The following is a 19,790-nucleotide window of genomic DNA, read 5'->3' as shown; positions in this document are numbered from 1 at the left end:
ATATTCCTCGCAGCCACGTGGTGCTCCACTGTCAAGTTCCACAATGAAACACCATCTCGATCGTATTATCGACCATGTCCATACCCCGGAGAAACTCCGTCCCCATAATCATAATCACCACCACCACCAACAATACCAGCAACCCCCAATGGCACAAGGTCGGTGAATCTCCACTTGCATTTCTATCATTTCCAAGAAGAGAGGCCAGTTCAATTTAACCTCTCCTATACTCGGCCCATAGGGCACTCCTATGCTATTCTACACTACAGCATCCTCGAAGCTATAGCTTTTTGATTTGATGTACCATATTCATGCTTTTATTTCCAATCGTGTCTTTCCTACTACACGCATCACTCAAAGGCCCGGCTGTGCATATAATACTTGTGTTTCTCAGATGTTAATATTTGAAATTTTCTGGAAATCTCAACATAAACTAGACCTTGTTTCGTTTCACATCAAGGCTAAGAGGCTCACCATACATCGTCTTTTCACTAGCAGTGCCCCCCGTTGTTGCTCAACCTCCACCACAGACCGTCCCCACACCGCCTGACTCGCATAATGTTTTCGCACACTTCATCGTAAGGAAAAAGCCCAGTCCTCACAAACGGGCGTCGTGCTATGCTGATGGATACTAGATTGGCAATGCGTATTATATGACGTCAGATCAGTGGGAGTCGGACATTGTAGAGGCGCAGAAAGCTCACATTGATGGATTTGCATTGAACGTTGCACCGCAAGACCATCACACCGATCGAGCCCTCCAAGCAGCATACGATGCTGCTGAAAAGATTGGAAACTTTTCCCTGTTTATCTCGTTTGACTACTTGTCCGGTGGGCCTTGGCCGGCGGATCGAGTTATCACCATCATCAATTCTTATAAGAATCGAAAGGCGCAGTTCTACTACAAAGGGAAGCCACTGGTATCCACATTTGAAGGTGTGGGCAACGCAGGTGACTGGCCGAATATCAAGTCCGCTACGGGTTGTTTATTCATCCCCTGCTGGACGAGCATGGGACCAGCTGGTATACGCAATGTTCTGAATGATATCGACGGTGCCTTTAGCTGGGATGCTTGGCCGGTTGGTACAGAAGACATGAAGGTGACAAACGATCTGGAGTGGATGAAAGCTCTTTCAGGGAAGCCATACATGATGCCCGTAGCTCCATGGTTCTACACGAATCTCCCCCAATGGGGAAAGAATTGGCTCTGGCGCGGAGATGATCTATGGCACTATCGTTGGAAACAGGTCATTGAGCTGCAACCGCCTCTTGTCCAGGTATGGTCACCTTTATTTAATGTCTGCGATTTCCATAGACTTATATTTATCAGGTCTTGAGTTGGAACGACTATGGCGAGACGCATTACATCGGGCCCATCTACGAGGCTGGAGTGCCTGAAGGGGCCTCGCGGTACATCGCTGATCACCCTCATGATGCATGGCGAACCTTTCTGCCACATTATATTGACGGGTATAGACGGAACATCGCGAACTGCCACAGTAACCCAGTCAGAACTTCCCCCCACCAGAAGTACCCCATATCTTATGCGGACAAGATTGTCTATTGGTATCGATTGAACCCGGGGCAGTCGGGTAGCGCCGACGGCACAACCGGGAACAACCCAGGCATAGGTCAACCAGAAATGAAACCGCATGAGCTCTCTCAGGACAAAGTGTTCGTTAGTGTATTTGTCACTGAGCCGAGCGAGGTCCATGTCCAAATTGGATCAGGTCCACATTCTGTTCTTGACGCCGTCCCTGGTGTCAATCACGGATCTTTCCCCTTTAAAGGGCAGACAGGGCCTGTCAGGATCTCTATTATGCGAGGTAATCGGGAGGTCGTGACAACCACGGGCCCAGCGATTACTGAGCAATGTGCGGGTGGTGTTGTAGACTGGAATGCGTATGTTGGTTCGAGCAGTTAAAGTGATGATTAGGGTTGATTCAACCGCCGCAGGCTGGATACACCAGGTTCGTTTCTCGGCGTTGGCTTTTTCAAGGCTCGCTGTTTGATACTGTGTGCCTTGAATTCCCCATGATCTCAAAAGATTTCCAATGTACTAAATGCTCGGTACCAGTACTAGTAGTTGTTGCCTTGAAAGAACACATTCATCCAATTGCATCATTTATTGAGCGTGTGACGTCGAACTGCCGTCTTGGCGGATCGGGGTGCCTGAGGTTTGGTCGGTTCCTGAATTGAAACCGAGGAAGTGATGGATCGTTTATCAGCGTCCCCGATAAGGCGTGACCGCCATTCAGCTCCAGCTCAGCTGCTCTCTCCTCCTTCTCCCCTCTTCAGAACTCTCTCCCATACCCCTTGATTCCTCCTTTCCCTTGCTACCAATTCGCTTAGACCATATTCCGACGAGATATCTAGCAGTTAAACTAAAGAAATTTCAACTCCTAGCCTTCGACATGACCAAGAGGAGTGTCCTTGATCTCCGTGATTCTGCCATGGCTTATCGCCTGTCGGCCCAGCTTCCGGAGCCCACCCCAGCTACCATTGCGAGCCCAGTGGCGAGGACTGGCTCTCTCGCCCCGGAAGATTACACGAAACCATATTGCGAATTCATGACAGCAAACCCTACGATCTTTCATGCGGTGGACGGCTTTACCAGGCAACTCGAAAGCCAGGGATATAAGCGACTTCCCGAGCGCGAGACGTGGAACTCCAAGTTAGAGAAGGGTGGGAAGTACTATGTCACTCGAAATGGCAGTGCTTTCATCTCATTCTCAATTGGAAGAGACTATAAGAGTGGCAATGGAATAGCCATTGTTGCAGGTCATATCGATGCACTCACCGCCAAATTGAAGCCCGTATCCAAGCTGCCCAATAAGGCTGGCTTTCTCCAACTTGGAGTCGCGCCCTACGCAGGCGCTCTGAGTGAGACATGGTGGGATCGCGATCTCTCAATTGGTGGCCGTGTCCTGGTCCAGGACTCCAACACCGGGAAAGTCGAGTCCAAATTAGTCAAGCTAGACTGGCCTATCGCCCGGATCCCAACCCTGGCACCTCACTTCGGAGCACCCTCGCAAGGCCCCTTCAACAAAGAGACACAGATGGTGCCTATCATTGGCGTTGATAACTCCGATCTTTTCCAGCAGCAAGCCCCGTCCAAGACGGACCGCGATAGCGGGATCAAGCCCGGTACATTTGCAGCCACGCAGCCCGAGAAGCTTGTTAAAGTCATATCCAAGGAGCTTGGTATCACAGACTACAGCTCGATTATCAGCTGGGAGCTGGAGCTGTATGACAGTCAACCAGCACAGGTTGGTGGCCTGGACAGGGACCTGATTTTTGCTGGTCGCATTGACGATAAGCTCTGCTGCTATGCCGCTCAGGAGGCTCTACTTGCCTCACCGGATAGTACTTCAACTAGCTCTATCAAGATGGTCGGTATGTTTGACGACGAGGAAATTGGAAGCCTGCTTCGCCAGGGAGCTCGATCCAACTTCATGAGCAGCGTCATAGAGCGTATCACGGAAGCCTTTTCACCAAACTACGGCCCCAATGTGCTGTCTCAGACTGTGGCGAACAGCTTCTTCGTTTCTTCGGACGTCATCCATGCAGTCAACCCAAACTTCCTTAATGTCTACCTTGAGAACCATGCTCCCCGCCTGAACGTCGGTGTGGCCGTTTCGGCTGACTCTAACGGTCATATGACAACAGACAGTGTGAGCTACGGATTCATCAAGCGTGTGGCTGATCGTTGTGGCTCGACTTTGCAAGTCTTCCAGATCCGTAATGACTCCCGTAGTGGCGGGACTATTGGACCCATGACCAGTTCTCGTATTGGCATGAGGGCCATTGATGTAGGGATCCCGCAACTGAGTATGCACAGTATCCGTGCGACTACCGGTAGCTTGGATCCGGGACTGGGCGTGAAGCTGTTCAAGGGCTTCTTCGACTATTTCGAGGAGGTGGACAAGGAATTCGCTGATTTCTGATGCTCTCTTATGGGAAACTTAGGGAAAGTTTCCATGGATATTTATGCACCATCTGGAATATCGACGTGGGATCTGTAATATCTAGATCTATATATACATTTGATAGAGTTGTTCAGTTTCCAATTCAATTGTCTCCGGATACTCATGTACTTTTTTTTGTTTTACTCACATCGAATAACTCTCTGCGCAAGTCATCGTGCATTCAAGACATATTTTATATGTTGCTCCGTAATCTATTAGTGATTTGGTAAAGTTGTATATATATACAAAAAGAACGATATAGAGCAACACACGGCCAAGAATAGACTCAATAGAGTATAAAAAGAGCAAGCGATTTCAAAACGCCTGCGAGAGAAGAAAAAAAAACCGCACAAACGAATGGGATATCTCTATAAAATGCCTCCTTCTCGCGTTGAGAACAAGTCCCACAATCTCGCCAGGCTCCTCCACGAAAGCCCCATCATCGTGAAATCGCCGATCCTACCGCGGTCTGCACCCTTTCAGGATCATCTTCCATACTCTTCGTTTCCTTCAGCACGAACTTCTCCTTGCAGTGAATGTCTGTCGGAGGGACATGTGTCAGAGCCCTCTCTGAGTCGGCGCAGTGGCTCCCGAACTCGAGATCATCCATCGCCGTGATGGTGGTCGAGACGGTTCCTGTCCCTGCTCCACCGCCCCAGTATGTCGGGGGTCGTCCGTGCGAGAATCGCCTGGGACCGTAGCTCCGTCTGTAGCTTTGGTTCCGGCTGCTTAGGGTCGATAAGAGATGGGGCACGATGCGGGATACGAGAGGTCGCAGGGTGGGGAGGCAGGCGCAGATGATTCCTACGTTGCATTCGATGGCGGACCAGGAGGCGGCGCCGACGTTGTCAACTGGTATTTTTCGTTAGAAACTTTATGCCCTTTTTTTTTTGGGTTGCATGTATCCGGTCAGTGGGAGGGAGACGTACAGGTTGGATCTGTGGAATCGGAGATCTTTTTAAGGGCGACCAGACGACAGATACTGGTGATGCATACGCTAAGACAGCGGTTAGATATAAATTGCCGATAAGGTGGAAGATAGCTGGGCTTACAATCCGCCTAGTGCAAAAACGGTGATCAATGCAATCTTCTGTCTCTTGGGGAGATCTAGTTTCACTAAAGCCGGGATCGGGATGATCAGAATAACAAGGTCGGTGGTGATATGCATCGAGGCATTCGAGAACCACAGCCCTTTGTCATCCAAGCAGTACCCTTCAAGTGTCTTGTCCCAGAATTTGGCCACGGGGATGCAATTGAGAAAGCCACTCAGAACTGCCCAGGATCCGTAGACGCCGAGTATGGCTAACATGACCCAGGTGATGAGACGCATGCGTCGAGTAGGGAAGACGCGGAAGTACTGCAGAAGTATCGAGGCTTTGGCGCATAGCAGTGCGGCATTGTAGAAGGGAATAGTAATCCAGAATGCCTGGACAGAGGTAAGTCATGTCAGTCTTGGTGTACTGCAGCTGCTGGAAGCTGCAATTATTTCTATACTCACTTTCATCTGCTTAAGGAGGATGGATGGTGGGATATCAGCGCCATGCATACCCATTCCGTTCAATGCTTCTATGATATAAAAGGCCATGAAAACATAGGAGAATGTCTGGACCGCCACGTTAGTGCTGATGAACTCTGTGTGTGTGTGTGTGTGTGTGTTAGCCAGTGATAACTTACCAGAGCGAGCATGACCATATAATCGTTTGACTCCATGCGCTTCATTATGCCAGCACGCGTGTAGACTCGGGCAAAAACGAAGATGGTCGCTAGGCTGGTGAATGCAATGCTGATTGCCATTCCACTCTTGCCTCCAGAGGAAAGATATGACTGATCGTCACCCCGCGGGTGCATGATGTGTTGAATACTAGTACTCATTGCAGCAACCCACAAAATATAAAACCCTACAGCTTTGCCTCTGCAGGGGAAAAAATAAATAAAAGCCCCGTCAGGATTAGAATCTCAATATATATCTCGAAGGTTAGTAGTTCGTGTGACAACCGAAGTCACTCAACCATAGCACAGGCCGCAATGGCCCACATGTACGCCGTAGCACTCAGTGGTACATTCAAGAGGGAACAGCCCAAGGGCAGCTAGCTGAGGAATGGGTCGAAATATAAACGTCACGCAAAACCCAGAAACGGTCAGGATTCATGAGGGATGGTCCCAGATAAAGCATCTTGTCCATGGAGATCCTCCTTGTCTCATTTGCTTCTCCAGATTTGCGGGTCTGACGCTAAGGCAATGACAGGGACTAGGGCTAAAGTCTCATGAGGACAAAGGGGAGATAGAAAAGTAAGTAAGGGAGAGATCGAATAAGCTAATCATTAGGAAGAAGTTACTGTCGTAGCCTTTGACATTAGCACGTCGATAGATAGAGTTTTCTTTTTCTTTTTCTTTTCTTCTCTTTTCTTTTTTTTTTTTCTTTTTCTGCTTTTCATGGCTTGAAGCCTTGACCTGGGTTATGGAGCTAAGGAGGGCCCCTGCGGCATAAGGACAGCGGCGAGTTCCAGCCCTTTGGACTCGACCCGATTATGGGTTCAACTGATCGACAGTGACAGGAGCAACTAGCCCTGGAAATAACCCGGTCCAGTCATAAAGGACGTGGGGAATGGATCAGCGACGTATCCAAACCTTCCAGAAACATTCAACGCTGTGCGTATGCAGTGACAGTCATGATTTGCACAGAAAGAGGGACTTTGTACTCGAGCCTAACCTACGCACCAACAAAAAAGCAGTCACAGGTGTATGTATGACAGTTTCTATCGTGATGTATACAGCGAGCTCCGCTCAGGTCTGAAGGTAACACGATCGTGGCGACGAACAGGATCCATGCCCTAGGGGGCTGCATCTGGAACTGTCAGGGATAATCTCCTCCCGACCCCAAGCATTAAGCAGACTGCAGTGTGGGGGTTTTTTTTTCTGTTTCTTTTTAATCTTACTCTTTTCTTTTCTGGCTAGTTCTCACTAAGCTTCACACGCTCTAATTGAGATAGGACCTTTCCTGACATCATTGTCCCTCTCTCCCTGAAAAGGGAGTATCCAGTCAGGGTGAGGCTATACTTGGTAGGGTCTTCGAGCAAGGGATGCATGTAAACCTTTCCTGCTCCCCCCTGGACCCAGGAGAGCTTTACGGTTCTTATTATACTTTTATCTTTTTGAGAAGCCCCGGTGAGAAAGACAACATCTGAAAGGAACTCAGCCAGGTCAGTTCGGGAGAATACGATAAGTCAAATTCCCTTTTAAAGTAGCTTCTGAAAGGAACGGGTTTCCGCGAGTGACATCGCCACATTGAATAACGCACATGCAGGGGGGTGTAAAGTACCGTACAGCTGGATCTTAACTTCCATATGCAGATGCACGGATAGTCAGAATTAGTCGCCATGCGATTATCGTGTCGTTGGTACGATGGGGACGGTGGTGGCCCGTGGGTGTGGAGTGTGCGTCAATGGAGTTGATACCTCACAAATTCTCCCCACACCACAATACTAAAACGAAGAGTTTTCACAATAATATCGTTTCATAATGAGAATTATTCTCAATTATCGAGTGTAGGGTTTGCTGTCTTTCATCTCTCGCTTTCATGGACGTGGTTGCGTACTATCGTCCCTAAAGACTTGGCTTGCAACTTCGGGCACAACAGTTCAGGTCCAAAAATTGATAGCGTCAACTCTACTGCGCTTGGAGACCCCTATGATTGGAGGCTTCAAGCGAGGCTCCTCTTCTCTTTCAAGGTAAGCGTTGGGCTCGTTGAACTTAACGTCGAGGTACGTTGACATTGACGATCTAGATTTGCTTTATTAGAACCTCAGCGTGGTTTTACTCGTGGCACCGAGAATAATGGACTATTACTAGTATGCTTAAAACTGCACTAGAGATTTTGACAGTTCCCAGTGAAGTAACAGCCAATTACAACCATTAGCAGCGCCATCGATGGCTGGGATACTATTACGTACCTCTCATTATTCCATTTCTAGTAGCACATGTGGGATGTTTGCCCTAATGGATATGGATTGGCTTGACAGTACCGACAAAGCCACAAAATCCCATGTAGGTCCTTGGCACATCCTAGTCGTATGAAATATAAAGAAATTGGGTAATCCAGTGGAGTTAATATGTCACATAATTCCATCTGCAGGAGTCTGTGCGAGACTGTAAGAGGCATCCGGTTGCCTGGATTAGCTATTTATATATCCACTGGTCAATTGCAGGTGATATTGTAATTAATCTTTTTTTTCCCTTAATAATTATTGGATCATTAATCTAAGTCAAACCAAGCAATTCTTAGCCAGGCCACTGAAGAATCTGCACGTTGACATAATCGTATTCTTCTCTTCCTTTTTGTGTCGCGTCCCTCCTTCAGGTTCCCTGAACACCAATCCAGTCGCGTTCACCATGAGCATCATAGCACCCACCACCCATTTATGACATATTCCAACCCTTCAGGAGGCTCACTCTTCTTCAATGCTGTCGAATTGCATATGACTATCTTCCTTATTCTGTTTGGGATATTCTTTCTTCCGTGCTACGGAAAGTACCACGTACCTTCGTAGGCCATGCATGACCAATGGCACTAGTAGCGCAGCGACATGGATGTATATTCATGTACGACCAAGTAGGCAGGATGCAGTACCACCTGTGGCCTGACTTTGGAGACCTTCTTATCAGTTGGTCCTTGGTAATTTCTTTTCTTGTCCTCTCCTCTCTCCTATTTTCTCTACCATAGGTAGGAACCCATGCAAGTGTGGTGACATAGGGTATCCACGAGCCACGCCAATATATGCTGAAGAAAGGGTTGATGGAAGCTCAGGAGGCACGGCTTGCCATACGGTATGTATTGCCTCCTGGCAATTCGGATTACGCTCTACTTACCGAAGGGCACGATCTTCCAATGCGTACCATCAGTTGCCGAAGGATTGAGAGACACTTCCGCCGTTCGGCTCATGGTCACCTCCCAGTATCGTTCTGTGGGATTTTTACTGCATCGAAGCAGAATGTATGGATTCTATTGATTGCTTATCCCGTAGGCCATATATCTGGATCGTCAGAGCCTCAAATGGCTTTTTAATTGACTTTTGTCTCCTTTAGATCATTCGGCATCCGGATTGCAGATATGTATCTACATACTTCTGTTGCAGTACAGGAGGGCCAAGGGGAGCAGTTCTGTGCTGGTCTGATTTGATGTAGGCCCTGTTTCGTCCTGAAATTCTACCAATAACGAGGCAAGCGATTGTATTTCATGATTCCATTACCTGGATGTATTGTATGGCATGATCCGACTCTACTTGATGGGCCAAGCCTTCTATACCCAATTCACTGGACGAGAACGTGGTTGATTGCTTCCCAAGAGAAAGAGAGAGAAGGGAGGTGGGGGAAAAAAAAAGAAAAAAAACCTTTCGTTGCCCTGTCGGCTGGACTCGCTACGTCCTGCCTAGTTTTTTGTTCTTTTTATTTTTATTTATTTAATTTTTAATTTTTTTTTTATTTTTTAAAAAAAAGTTTCTTTTCCGCATGCAGATTGAGGCATTATCTAGATTGTTTGTTACTGGCGCGCTATAGAGAAGGTTACATATAGTCGACGCCAATTACGAGGATCAACGCCTCCCTCCATATCAGTTGAACCCTAGTCGAACCGGTGACCCGAGTACGTTAGTTAGTGTTTGCCATCTTTCGTACATACATAGTTACATTCCGAGGTTGGATCTATAACTCCTCTTGAGTCCTGGGGATACACAATGGCAACTTTATCTAAACCGGATAGAGATTCTTTTCTACCTGTCAATTTTTCCCCGTCATCACGGATCGATTGCATGTTTGCATGAATACTCGTCGAGCCATGGACTGGATTTTACCTAACAACCAGCTCAGCCATGATCCGATCGATCCACCGAACGGTCCAGATCAAGGGTCAGCCAGAACAAAGATCCCCCTCGTACTTTTTCTTTGTTGACGGCCGATCACCTCCCATCAGGTTCACGCTACCTCATATAACTGGTGATCTTAAGGCGAGCCTTAACGGTTGCGCCGATAGATTTGGATCTGAGTTTAGCTACTCGGAGCCTGTACCAGACCGAGTAGTAGTATTAGTCTCCTGAGGTTGCTTTCACGCAATGGGCTTTCTTTTGTTGTGCGCATCGTGAAGTCGTGACTGCGTCCCCCGTGACATGTCAAGTTATGGCAGTACAGTGACAAATGATCCATGTCTCAAACTTGCATGATGCATTATCTCCGAAGGAGGATGTTTCTGCAGAGATTTGTACGAGTTCATCTTTCTCTAGTTTTCGTTATTTGTAATTCTTTTGAAACCTTTTTGTCTGTATCTGGGGACAGCAGATATGCATGTACTTCGTAGTCCAGTGAGCTGTACGGGATCATTGTTTTGGTAAATTTCATACTGCGCAGTACTACTACTACTAGTAGTACCAAGTCCTGTTGTTGTTTGGTACCGTACTGTACTGTAATTGGTGGATCCAATGATGTCGGCCGTTGATAAACCCGCGCTAAGATAAGGATAGCGCACAGACCAGCTAAAATTCCAGCGAAATCAAACCAATTCACCCACTTTGGCGGCACCGTTTGAGACCAACTGACCACAACGTCCTCCAGATCTCATTCGCACGTGCTATTCTCTCCGTCGCTGGAAGATTAGTATATCAGATCACCAAAATGGCGGATACGACGTCGCCGCCCAAGTCCGTCCACACCATCGTCCTCGATGCTGGCCCTATCCTGAAGAATACCCCGCCGTTATCCACCCTTCTCGCACAATGCGAGGAACTGCTCATCACCCCATCGGTGGTCAGTGAAATTCGCGATCCCGATGCCCGACTCAGAGTTGAGACTATGTACCTGCCTTTCTTAAAACAACGGACTCCGACCCCGAAAAGTATCAGTGTATTGAGCGAATTCGCCAAGAAGACTGGCGATAGGGCCGTTTTGAGTAGAACCGATATTGAGGTTCTGGCACTTGCATATGAGATAGAGTGTGAAAGGAACGGTGGCGATTGGCGGCTGCGCAGTGTTCCAGGGCAGAAACAGGTGAATGGCAAGCCACCCGTTAAGGAGGAAGTAAAACAGCCCGAGACGGCGGATGAGTCTGGCCAGACTGAGGAGAAGACCGAAAGTCCTGAAGTCGATGCAATTGCGGAGGATCTGGAGAACACAGCTCTAGAGAAACCGAATGAGAAGTCACAGGATGAAGCCACCGCTGCTGAAGAAACCAAGCCAGCCGAACAATCAACCCCGCAAGAGCCCCAAGAAGAGGACGACGAAGCCGCTGACTCGGACGGCGGAGAATGGATCACCCCTTCAAATCTGAAGAAGAAACAAGCCCGCGACGAGGGTATCTCTGCGTCGGCGACACCGGAGCCCAAGGTTATGCAAGTTGCGACGATGACGACTGATTTTGCGGTAAGCGAATCCTGTTTCCCATGTATATCACCTATACATCGTGGCTGACTATAATTCAGTGCCAAAACGTGTTACTCCAGATGAATTTGAACCTACTTTCGACCACAACCTTACAAAGAATTCGCCATCTTAAGTCCTTCATTAAACGCTGTCACGCTTGTTTCTTCACGACCAAGGACATGAACAAGCAATTTTGCCCACGGTGCGGAAAAGACACCCTCACTCGTGTCTCTTGCACTACCGATGCCAATGGGCAGTTCAAGATGCACCTGAAGAAAAACATGCAATGGAACAACCGAGGAAACGTTTTCAGTATTCCCAAGCCCACCCACGGAAGCTCTAGTGGAAAGTGGAAAGGAGGCGGTGGTAAAGGCGGCTGGGGAACCGATCTTATCCTCGCAGAAGACCAAAAAGAATATGTCAGAGCTACCGCTGAGGAAAGCCGAAGACTTCGGAAGGAACGGGATCTTATGGATGAGGACTACCTCCCTGGAATTCTGACCGGAGAGAGAAACAAGCACGGTGGTCGGATCAAAGTTGGCGCTGGTAAGAGTGTGAATTCGAGGAAGCGGTAATTATCTCCCGCAGTCCTTTTTGCATGGATATTGGATTGGAGTTTGGCAAAAAAACAAAAGTTCTACGATTACTGGTCTTTTCCTACGCTGCATGGGTTATGATGATAACCGATTCGTGACGGTTCATAGAGCACATAGGGCATATATAAGGGTATAGATAAAAGTGGATCTTCTCTATACGAGAGGCCGGACTATTATGACCGAATATGAGCAACACTTTTTGGAATCCCTCATGCAAGTGGTAGGCAGTAAAGAGGCCCCCCGAAAACTTCTCATTTAGATGTCCGCACGTAACACCATTCGCCAAAAGAACATGATTTCCAAACAGCACCTATGAAACAACCTGGTTTATCCCATGATTTCGCACTCTACAGCTCAGAGGTTTGCAAATCTGACAATAGAAGTTAGCCGTTGATCAAAGCTGACCCTTGGGAGCGAGCGGGTTTCATACCCTTCTGCTGGGTCAGGAGGAGACCATATCTTCTCTTCAAAGTCACACGGTGACGAGAGTACTTGTCATCGGGCGAGAAGCTTTTCCATTATTAACCACTGTATCCTCAATATCAATCGAATGAAGCCTTACCGAGCAGGGTGAGCGCTCTTGGTGACCTTTCCCTCAGGGGTGACTTTCTTGAGGGTATACACCCGCTTTCCCTCAGCGTCCAGAGTGTACTATTGAAGATCGTATTAGTGGACGTGCCCGAACTCCAATGGTCATCTATCGCCGGGTGGTGTAAGGGTATCGCATTTGTGGGAACGTACCATAAGATGCATCCTAGTGAAACGGTGGTCAGTGATGTTCATGCCAATCGAAGTTTGCAAAGTTTTAACTTACTTTGCTAGAGTTGTTTTTGTCGGTTATTGGTGAGAAAGTACAGGTTCTGGAAAGAAAGTCACTGTCCGTGAAGTCCTCCCGCAATCATCAAAACCCAATTTTTTTCGCCGGACCGTGATGCGCACGGGCCACTCAATGTGCTTAGTCATTATGGTCTTTATTAGGCGGTTCCCAATCGGAACTTTTTCTTTTCTCTCTTGTAAACCACCAGATTTTGACCTTAGGGCAAAAACAAGAGAATTGGGATGATGATGAGCATCCATCGTGACGTCGCAATATGACGATGTTTGGATATCTCTTGCTACTTGTCAATTGTATTTAGTTACTCACGGCTCTTGGTTACAGCCTGTCCGTGACCTCGTCACAGGGCTGGGAGCACCCAGAAAAATCTTTTTTTTCTGGTAAGCAAATGCAGCTTCAGTCAGAAGAAAGACTTGCAGTTGATCTCCGGTGATGACACCAATATACCTAAACCTAGGCAATGGCACTTTGATTTCTTCGCTGTTGTCGATGAAGTGGTTTAATTGACTACAACGGTATCTGAGGAGAACAACCTATGTCGAATCTTTTGCATCGTCTCGTAAAGAAGAGTTCCATGCTGACTCTTCCCTTATGTAGTATACTATCAATACAACTATCTTTTCTATTACATTAGTTATGGCTTCTCAATCCAATCCAATGTCTGCGTCCGAGGCTGCAGCTGCCTCTGCGAAGTCCGAGCCCACAAACAAAAATGCCCCTCAAGGTCGTCCTGGCCGGCTCTCTAGGCCCAACTACAGACAAATTCATCGTTTCCCTCTTCCCGTCAATGTGCATCCTCTGCCTCCTCTAATACCACATAACCCTCTGTCCATTGTCAGCGTGCTGCTCTCGTATTTAACATACTTGATTGCTCCCCCGCACCATGAAGTCTACTCGGCTTACTTTGACTCCGAGACATCATCCGTTCATGTTACAGATGCCAAAGCCATCCGAGCGTTGTGGGAGATGGGCTTCTTTGGCAAAGGAAGTCTGAGTCGAAGTGAGCCTAGCTGGTTGGAACGGGAGAAGAAGAGGAGAGGATTACTCGGTGGCGTTACCAGTGAAGAGGTTACACGCCAGCGGAGAACCGAGCGTCGTGAGTTGAAACTAGAGAGGGCAAGGATGGAGAAGCTGGCCATCGAACAGAGACTTATGGCGGAAGCTGCCGCAAGGGAAGCCGGCGACACATCGATTGATCAGTCGGCTCTGCCACCATCCGCAGATGGTGTCACTAATGGTAAACCTGCTACAGAGAAGTTTTCCCTGAGGAAGGCTAGGGAGGCCAAATTGTCTGAGTCACAACGCTCGGTAGCACAAACGGAGAGAACCGATACACCCGACGCCCCTGATAGCTCTCCCTCCAACGGGAGTAAGGCTGTGCGGTTCTCTCCGGTCGTTCAAGCAAAGGAGTTTGTTTCTGATTCGAGTGTCGTGCGTGCGCCCGATTCGACCATTGACGAACACGGAATTGAGGATGAGCCTTCACTGAACAATGAAGAACACCTTCAATTGTCTAACGAGGAGGCTTTCTTTCTGGTATATGGGCTTGGCGCTCTACAGATCGTCGATGGCAAACGAAATGCCGCTCTATCTCCTCCCTCTCTACTGTCTCGGTTCTGTCAGCATTCTTACTGCCCTCCTCGTGATCTTTCAGCCAATTTAGAACCGGACGACCCTTTCATGATATCCTACATTGTGTATCACCACTTTCGGTCCCTTGGATGGGTTGTGCGCTCCGGAGTGAAATTCGGCGTGGACTACCTCCTCTACAATCGCGGGCCTGTTTTCTCGCATGCAGAGTTTGCAGTTGTGGTCATACCATCATTTGAGCACCCTTACTGGTCTGAGAATGAGGAGAGGAAGGCTCATTGTGCTAGGAAACAGGCGCGCAGCTGGTGGTGGCTCCATTGTGTTAACCGAGTGCAAGCCCAGGTGAAAAAGAGCCTGGTGGTCTGCTACGTGGAAGTACCACCACCCATGTCCGGAGAAACCAATGTCTCTTCAGAGGATATCGGCGCTCTTCTTGCTCGGTATACGGTACGAGAGATGTTGATCAGGCGATGGGTGCCAAACCGGACTCGGGACTAGTGAGGTATCCTCGTTTTGTCTCCATGTATTATACAACTCATCTATCTTCTTCGGTTCTATCTGAGAATGACCAGCTTCCTTCGTCCGAACGGTAACCGGAGGAACTGACTAGCGGCTATGTAACCTTCTGTAAATCAATTTACACCGGTATCCGCCATGTACATCAAGAGTAAAACCAATAAACATCCGCTGAGTGAAAGTCGAACTAGTCCGATAACGGTAATATTACTTAGTCACGTGAACGACGCGTTTCGCGCTCCTTTGGTTCTGGAGGTCGAGAACATCTTGTTCTTAGTATTACTTTGGCATGTGAAGGCGATGGTCGCAATTGGAGTTTTCGGACGATGAATCACCGCCAATATCGTGTCTAATAATTTACCGGTTGAAGGGATCATGGAGACCCAGGATGACAGTATCGATATCCCACAGTTGCAACGCGTCGCGTTGGGACGAGTGAGTGGTCACACTGGTGGCGCTGTGATCTCGATTGCTCTAACACCAATCATTTGCTTAGGAGCCTGCACAATCCCAGTCGATAATACCCGGGTCCGAGCTTGTCAAGAATATTCCCCAGAACAACGTCATCCACGAGCATTCCTCTCAGGTCTCTAATGGTCGTCAATCGTCTACTGGCCAGGAGGTCTCTCGGAAATCCCCGTCGAGTCATCCCGAGTCGCCCTCGCAGGAACAGAGTGCTCAAAGCTTGACAAACGCTGCTCGATTGTCCCTTGAACAAAGAAGACAAGACCCTGTCACTGGGTTGCACCCCTTTAAGAAGATGAGCTCTGCAGACACGGTGCCTTCCGACACCCAAGTCATCTCGCAGTCGGTTTATGACAACCTTATAAGACAGAACCAGGAAGCTGCCGATACTGGGTCGGACAATAATCTTGCCGATAATGCAACTTTGAGGACGCTGCACGAAGGTGATATTGGTCATGTGGATCTGCTGGCTGGTTTTGACGGGTCAAACACCGATGTAACCAATGGTGATGATAACGAGGATCAGAGCAGCTGCAAACTCGGGGAGTCATCTCCCATGCAGTATCAGCCGAATCTCTTTCCCGAGTCCCAGCGTTTTGTGTCAAAGACTCCGGCGACAGCAGTGAAAACAGGGCATGTCGATGGCCTTGATACGGTGACCCCCACAGCGTCGAGGAACCCTCTTGCGACGGAGCTTGGATCAAGCGGCGGTATCATGGCACTAAGCCAGGTGTTCAAAGCAACCCAGGCCCCTTCCTCTCCCCTCGTCCATGGCCAACAATTGGATCCCATGTCTGACCGGCCTTCACCTAATCTGCCTATTCAAAACCGTTCGCTTGCCACAGCCCTGTCCTCGCCGCTAAATAACGTTGCGGCAACCTTTCCCCGGGATTCCTCAGAGCCATATCTCAATTATATCACCATGCAAGAATCACAAGCGCTGAGGGATATAATTTCACGGGAGAGAATGACGCGCTCTGCAGACCATATATACTCGGAAGATCAAAGTGACGGCGAATTTGACAAAGAACCCAGCTTCGTGGAGCGCATAAGGCGACAGAGAAATATCGATGAGGAAACCAGGGGACAATTGACCAGTCTTTCAGCTCCCCCAAGACCAGCAAGTCGCAAGAACTCAGATAAACTGAGCAAGTCACCTAGCAGACAGTCAGACCCGCGAGACCGGGCAGATGCAGTTAGATCTACTACGCCCAGACTTGAACACCAAGAAAACGTTGCTGCAGGCGCAACCAGCGAAGAAGAGACAGAACAGGAGGATGAGTTTTCCCAACGGATGTGTCGGTCTCAAGACCCAAATCCTTCGACCGAGGAGGATAAAGAAAACCATAACGATCCCTTTACCACCCCGCTGGTTGCCGCGACCAGTGCACATGATCGTTTGTCTCAGGCGCTTGCTCTTGATGGAGCCCCGCCCCCTAACCGCAGAAGGCCACTACAAGGCGCTGCAGAGCCCCAACTACCTCCTCATGGTGCTGATGACGAACAACTAGATGGTACCAGCAGGTCATCCCAAGTTATCGTGAAGGACTCTCAGCGGTCCCCAGGTCCCCAGAATGAGGAAAACCATGGACGGGATAATGCAGAAATGTGGGACAAGAACCAGGCCCAGGCTTCCGGCTCACACATTTCCACAAAGCATTCTCCAGAGAAGCTTGTGTCTCCTGCGAAACAACTCCGTATACAGTCAACTCCTCCCTCAGCATCCCAAAGAAGTCGAGTCTCGTTTCAACTCGATGATGACCGTGTAGTGGCTCGATCCAGATCAAACTCGGCCAGCTCACATGGTTCTCGCGAACATCCACCGAGAAAATCCATTGCCCAGGAGAGTAGTGTACTGCGATCTAGCAATTCGACTGTGCATAAATCTATAGAACTAGGCGACAAAGCGCCGGCATCTGATATCAAGGAGAAGTCATCTTCGATGCCCTCCCGCGTGGCTGAGACACCTGTTCAATGTCCCAAGAGCTTTGGCGATGTGATGCCAGCGACAGCTATCCCAGAAACGAGCCCGAATCGATTCTCTAACCAAGGCTGGGCAAGTGACGCGAATAATGAAACAATGGATCAAGAGGACGACGACCTCCCTCCTCTTTACTCGTCCACACATGAACGAGGATATGGTTCCCAACCAGTTAATTCGAATAGCTCTTCGCCAGTGAAGGACTTCTATAACTCCAAAATCCTATCTAGTCCAAGTGGAAGACAACGTAGGGCACTGACAGAGATTGCAGCTGATGCTTCGCCTCAAATCGGGACCGGAGCCTTCGATGTTGATATTAACATCTTATCCGCCGACGATCGTGAGTTTAGATCTGCTGTTGCACTGTCTCCAGTTCCACCAAGAAAGAGACGACGTGGAAATGATGGGCAAAATGTCTTCGCCTCTGACCCAGTGCTTCCTATTACACCCCGTACCACCACTTATTTAGCTCCCCCAAAGGAAAGCGAAACAATGCCGGCCCGGGACTTTCAGCCCGAACAGTCAGTGCCTAAGCCTAAGGGAGTCTTTGAGAAACGATCACGACCTTCAAGGAGAGCGGAAACAGTATGGGACGTTGATGATTCTCCCCACTATCATGTTTCCCGGAAGGAGCGTGCGCGGCTATTCGGTCTTCCTCGTATTCTTGAGCAGAAGGCCAAGGAAGCTCATCAGTCTGAGGAGAGTACTGATGTGCCGCTTGTCGCTGATCAAAACTGTTCAGAGGCCACATCGCTCCCCACGGAACAACCTGTTGAAGTTTCTCGGGACGAGCCATCTGGGGACCTTGTCGAAAACAACACCGCTAGAGAGGACTCATTCACCGATGGCAATGTCGAAATTGCACTAAATCAGGTTCTTGCAGCCTGGAGCGGAACAAAACGTGCATTTTACCCTGCAACCTGCTTTGGAAGGCCTTTGGGGACTTCACAATCCCGTTATTTAGTCAAATTCGAAGACAGTGCTCCCGTTGAAGTTCCCATTGGGGCTGTCAAACGGCTCGAGCTACGGGTCGGAGATGCTGTGAAGGTCGATATGCCCAATGTGCCAAAGGTAACACACATTATCCGAGGGTTTGAGGATAAATTGAGCATAGAAGATCTCGAAAACGAGGCATCCAATGGCATTATCCGTATGACAGATGTATACGGCCATTCAACTGTCGTTTTAGGACAAAAGCAGCGCAAAAGCCTTACACGTGAAGGGCTTGCGGTTCCTGAGAATAGCGTCAAAGTTCCAATCTCCCGCATATACCTAGATACTATCCTCTGGAACCAACTCAAAGATCGAACATATAGCTACAGCTCTGTACATACACAATCAGAGAGTAGACTTCAAACTCCGTCCGATCGACACACCACGCCTGCTTCACCCAGCACTCGGCTATCCCGCAGTATCCGTTATTCAAACGGTATATTTGCTGGAATGGTGTTTGCCGTGTCTTATGGGGAGAATGATGAAGCAAAGACTCGGATTACGCGGATGATATTGGATAATGATGGACGCATTCTCCATGACGGTTTCAATGAGCTGTTTGATCTACCTTCAAGCCGTCCAGCTGTTACGCCATCGAAATCACCAACTCCAGCCACGAGTAACAACCAGTTCCGTCTCACTGGCGGCGCCGAAGATGTGGGCTTTGCCTGCTTGATAGCTGACAAGCATTCTCGCCGTCCAAAGTACATGCAGGCACTAGCACTCAATCTTCCTTGTCTCTCGGACCGCTGGATAGAGGACTGCGTGGCTCAACGCCAGGTTATAGATTGGGAGATGTATTTGCTTCCCGCTGGGGAATCATCTTATCTCCATGGAGCGACGAAATCAAGATTAATGCATCCTTATCCTGCTATGCAAGCACGACTGCCTGAAACCATTGCTGCGCGGCCTAATCTATGCAAGGGCAGTCGGTGCTAGTCGTGATGGGCCGCGGGAAAGCTGATGAAGAGCGAAGAAAAGCGTATCTCTTTTTAACATATGCGTTAGGTGCTTCCAAAGTCGAACGTGTACCTGATATCAAGTCAGCTCGGGCGGTCCTTGACCAGGATGCAACTGGAACTGGATGTGAATGGGATTGGATCTACGTGGATAATGATGAAAAAGCCTCCGCCATAGCCACAATCCTGGGAGCCTCTATCCCCGGCAGCCCAAAGGCTTATACCGCCCAGAGGTCAAGAAAGCGAAAAAGAAATGAATTAACCGAGTCAATAAGTGGCAGTGATCTCGGTCTGAGCACCAATGTCAGGATTGTGGGCAACGAATTTGTCTGTCAAAGCCTGATCCTGGGGAGGTTGATTGATTAACAGTTTTGACCAATATACTTCTGATCTTCGGTGGTTCATGATTGATATTTACTGGTTGGAAAGGATTATAGACTTGACGAGGAAATGCAGCTTTGTTAAGGGCTTGATGTCATGGCA

General features: G+C 48.6%; 6 protein-coding genes across 6 annotated transcripts; 4 read left to right on the top strand and 2 right to left on the bottom strand.

The window, feature by feature from the left end:
* Positions 1-43: 43 nt before the first annotated feature.
* Positions 44-3,947, top strand: ANOM_002738 (uncharacterized protein; the record flags this gene model as incomplete). Its single annotated transcript, XM_015547995.1, has 5 exons — positions 44-158; positions 496-578; positions 636-1,277; positions 1,331-1,910; positions 2,407-3,947. 5 exons carry the CDS (start codon positions 44-46, stop codon positions 3,945-3,947), a joined length of 2,961 nt encoding a protein of 986 aa, XP_015409642.1.
* A 369-nt stretch (positions 3,948-4,316) lies between these two features.
* On the bottom strand, positions 4,317-5,840 carry ANOM_002737 (putative integral membrane protein; the record flags this gene model as incomplete). The annotated part of the gene is made up of 5 exons (XM_015547994.1): positions 4,317-4,820; positions 4,898-4,965; positions 5,021-5,394; positions 5,467-5,571; positions 5,643-5,840. 5 exons carry the CDS (start codon positions 5,838-5,840, stop codon positions 4,408-4,410), a joined length of 1,158 nt encoding a protein of 385 aa, XP_015409646.1. The 3' UTR covers positions 4,317-4,407.
* A 4,788-nt stretch (positions 5,841-10,628) lies between these two features.
* ANOM_002736 (rRNA-binding endoribonuclease) lies at positions 10,629-11,947 on the top strand (the record flags this gene model as incomplete). Its single annotated transcript, XM_015547993.1, has 2 exons — positions 10,629-11,372; positions 11,432-11,947. 2 exons carry the CDS (start codon positions 10,629-10,631, stop codon positions 11,945-11,947), a joined length of 1,260 nt encoding a protein of 419 aa, XP_015409647.1.
* A 368-nt stretch (positions 11,948-12,315) lies between these two features.
* Positions 12,316-12,751, bottom strand: ANOM_002735 (H/ACA ribonucleoprotein complex subunit NOP10; the record flags this gene model as incomplete). The annotated part of the gene is made up of 4 exons (XM_015547992.1): positions 12,316-12,338; positions 12,399-12,478; positions 12,531-12,619; positions 12,710-12,751. 4 exons carry the CDS (start codon positions 12,749-12,751, stop codon positions 12,316-12,318), a joined length of 234 nt encoding a protein of 77 aa, XP_015409648.1.
* A 688-nt stretch (positions 12,752-13,439) lies between these two features.
* Positions 13,440-14,891, top strand: sen2 (tRNA splicing endonuclease subunit SEN2; the record flags this gene model as incomplete). Its single annotated transcript, XM_015547991.1, has 1 exon — positions 13,440-14,891. The coding sequence occupies one exon, from the start codon at positions 13,440-13,442 to the stop codon at positions 14,889-14,891; it is 1,452 nt and encodes a 483-aa protein (XP_015409649.1).
* A 393-nt stretch (positions 14,892-15,284) lies between these two features.
* Positions 15,285-19,673, top strand: ANOM_002733 (chromatin-binding protein RAD9; the record flags this gene model as incomplete). Its single annotated transcript, XM_015547990.1, has 3 exons — positions 15,285-15,344; positions 15,406-19,276; positions 19,357-19,673. 3 exons carry the CDS (start codon positions 15,285-15,287, stop codon positions 19,671-19,673), a joined length of 4,248 nt encoding a protein of 1,415 aa, XP_015409643.1.
* Between the last annotated feature and the right edge of the window lie 117 nt (positions 19,674-19,790).

The sequence above is a fragment of the Aspergillus nomiae genome, assembly GCF_001204775.2.
Source record: "Aspergillus nomiae NRRL 13137 chromosome Unknown contig00046, whole genome shotgun sequence".
Classification (NCBI taxonomy): Eukaryota; Fungi; Ascomycota; class Eurotiomycetes; order Eurotiales; family Aspergillaceae; genus Aspergillus; species Aspergillus nomiae.
Note: the sequence above shows the minus strand (reverse complement) of the source record. Positions and strands in the feature narration are given on the sequence as shown.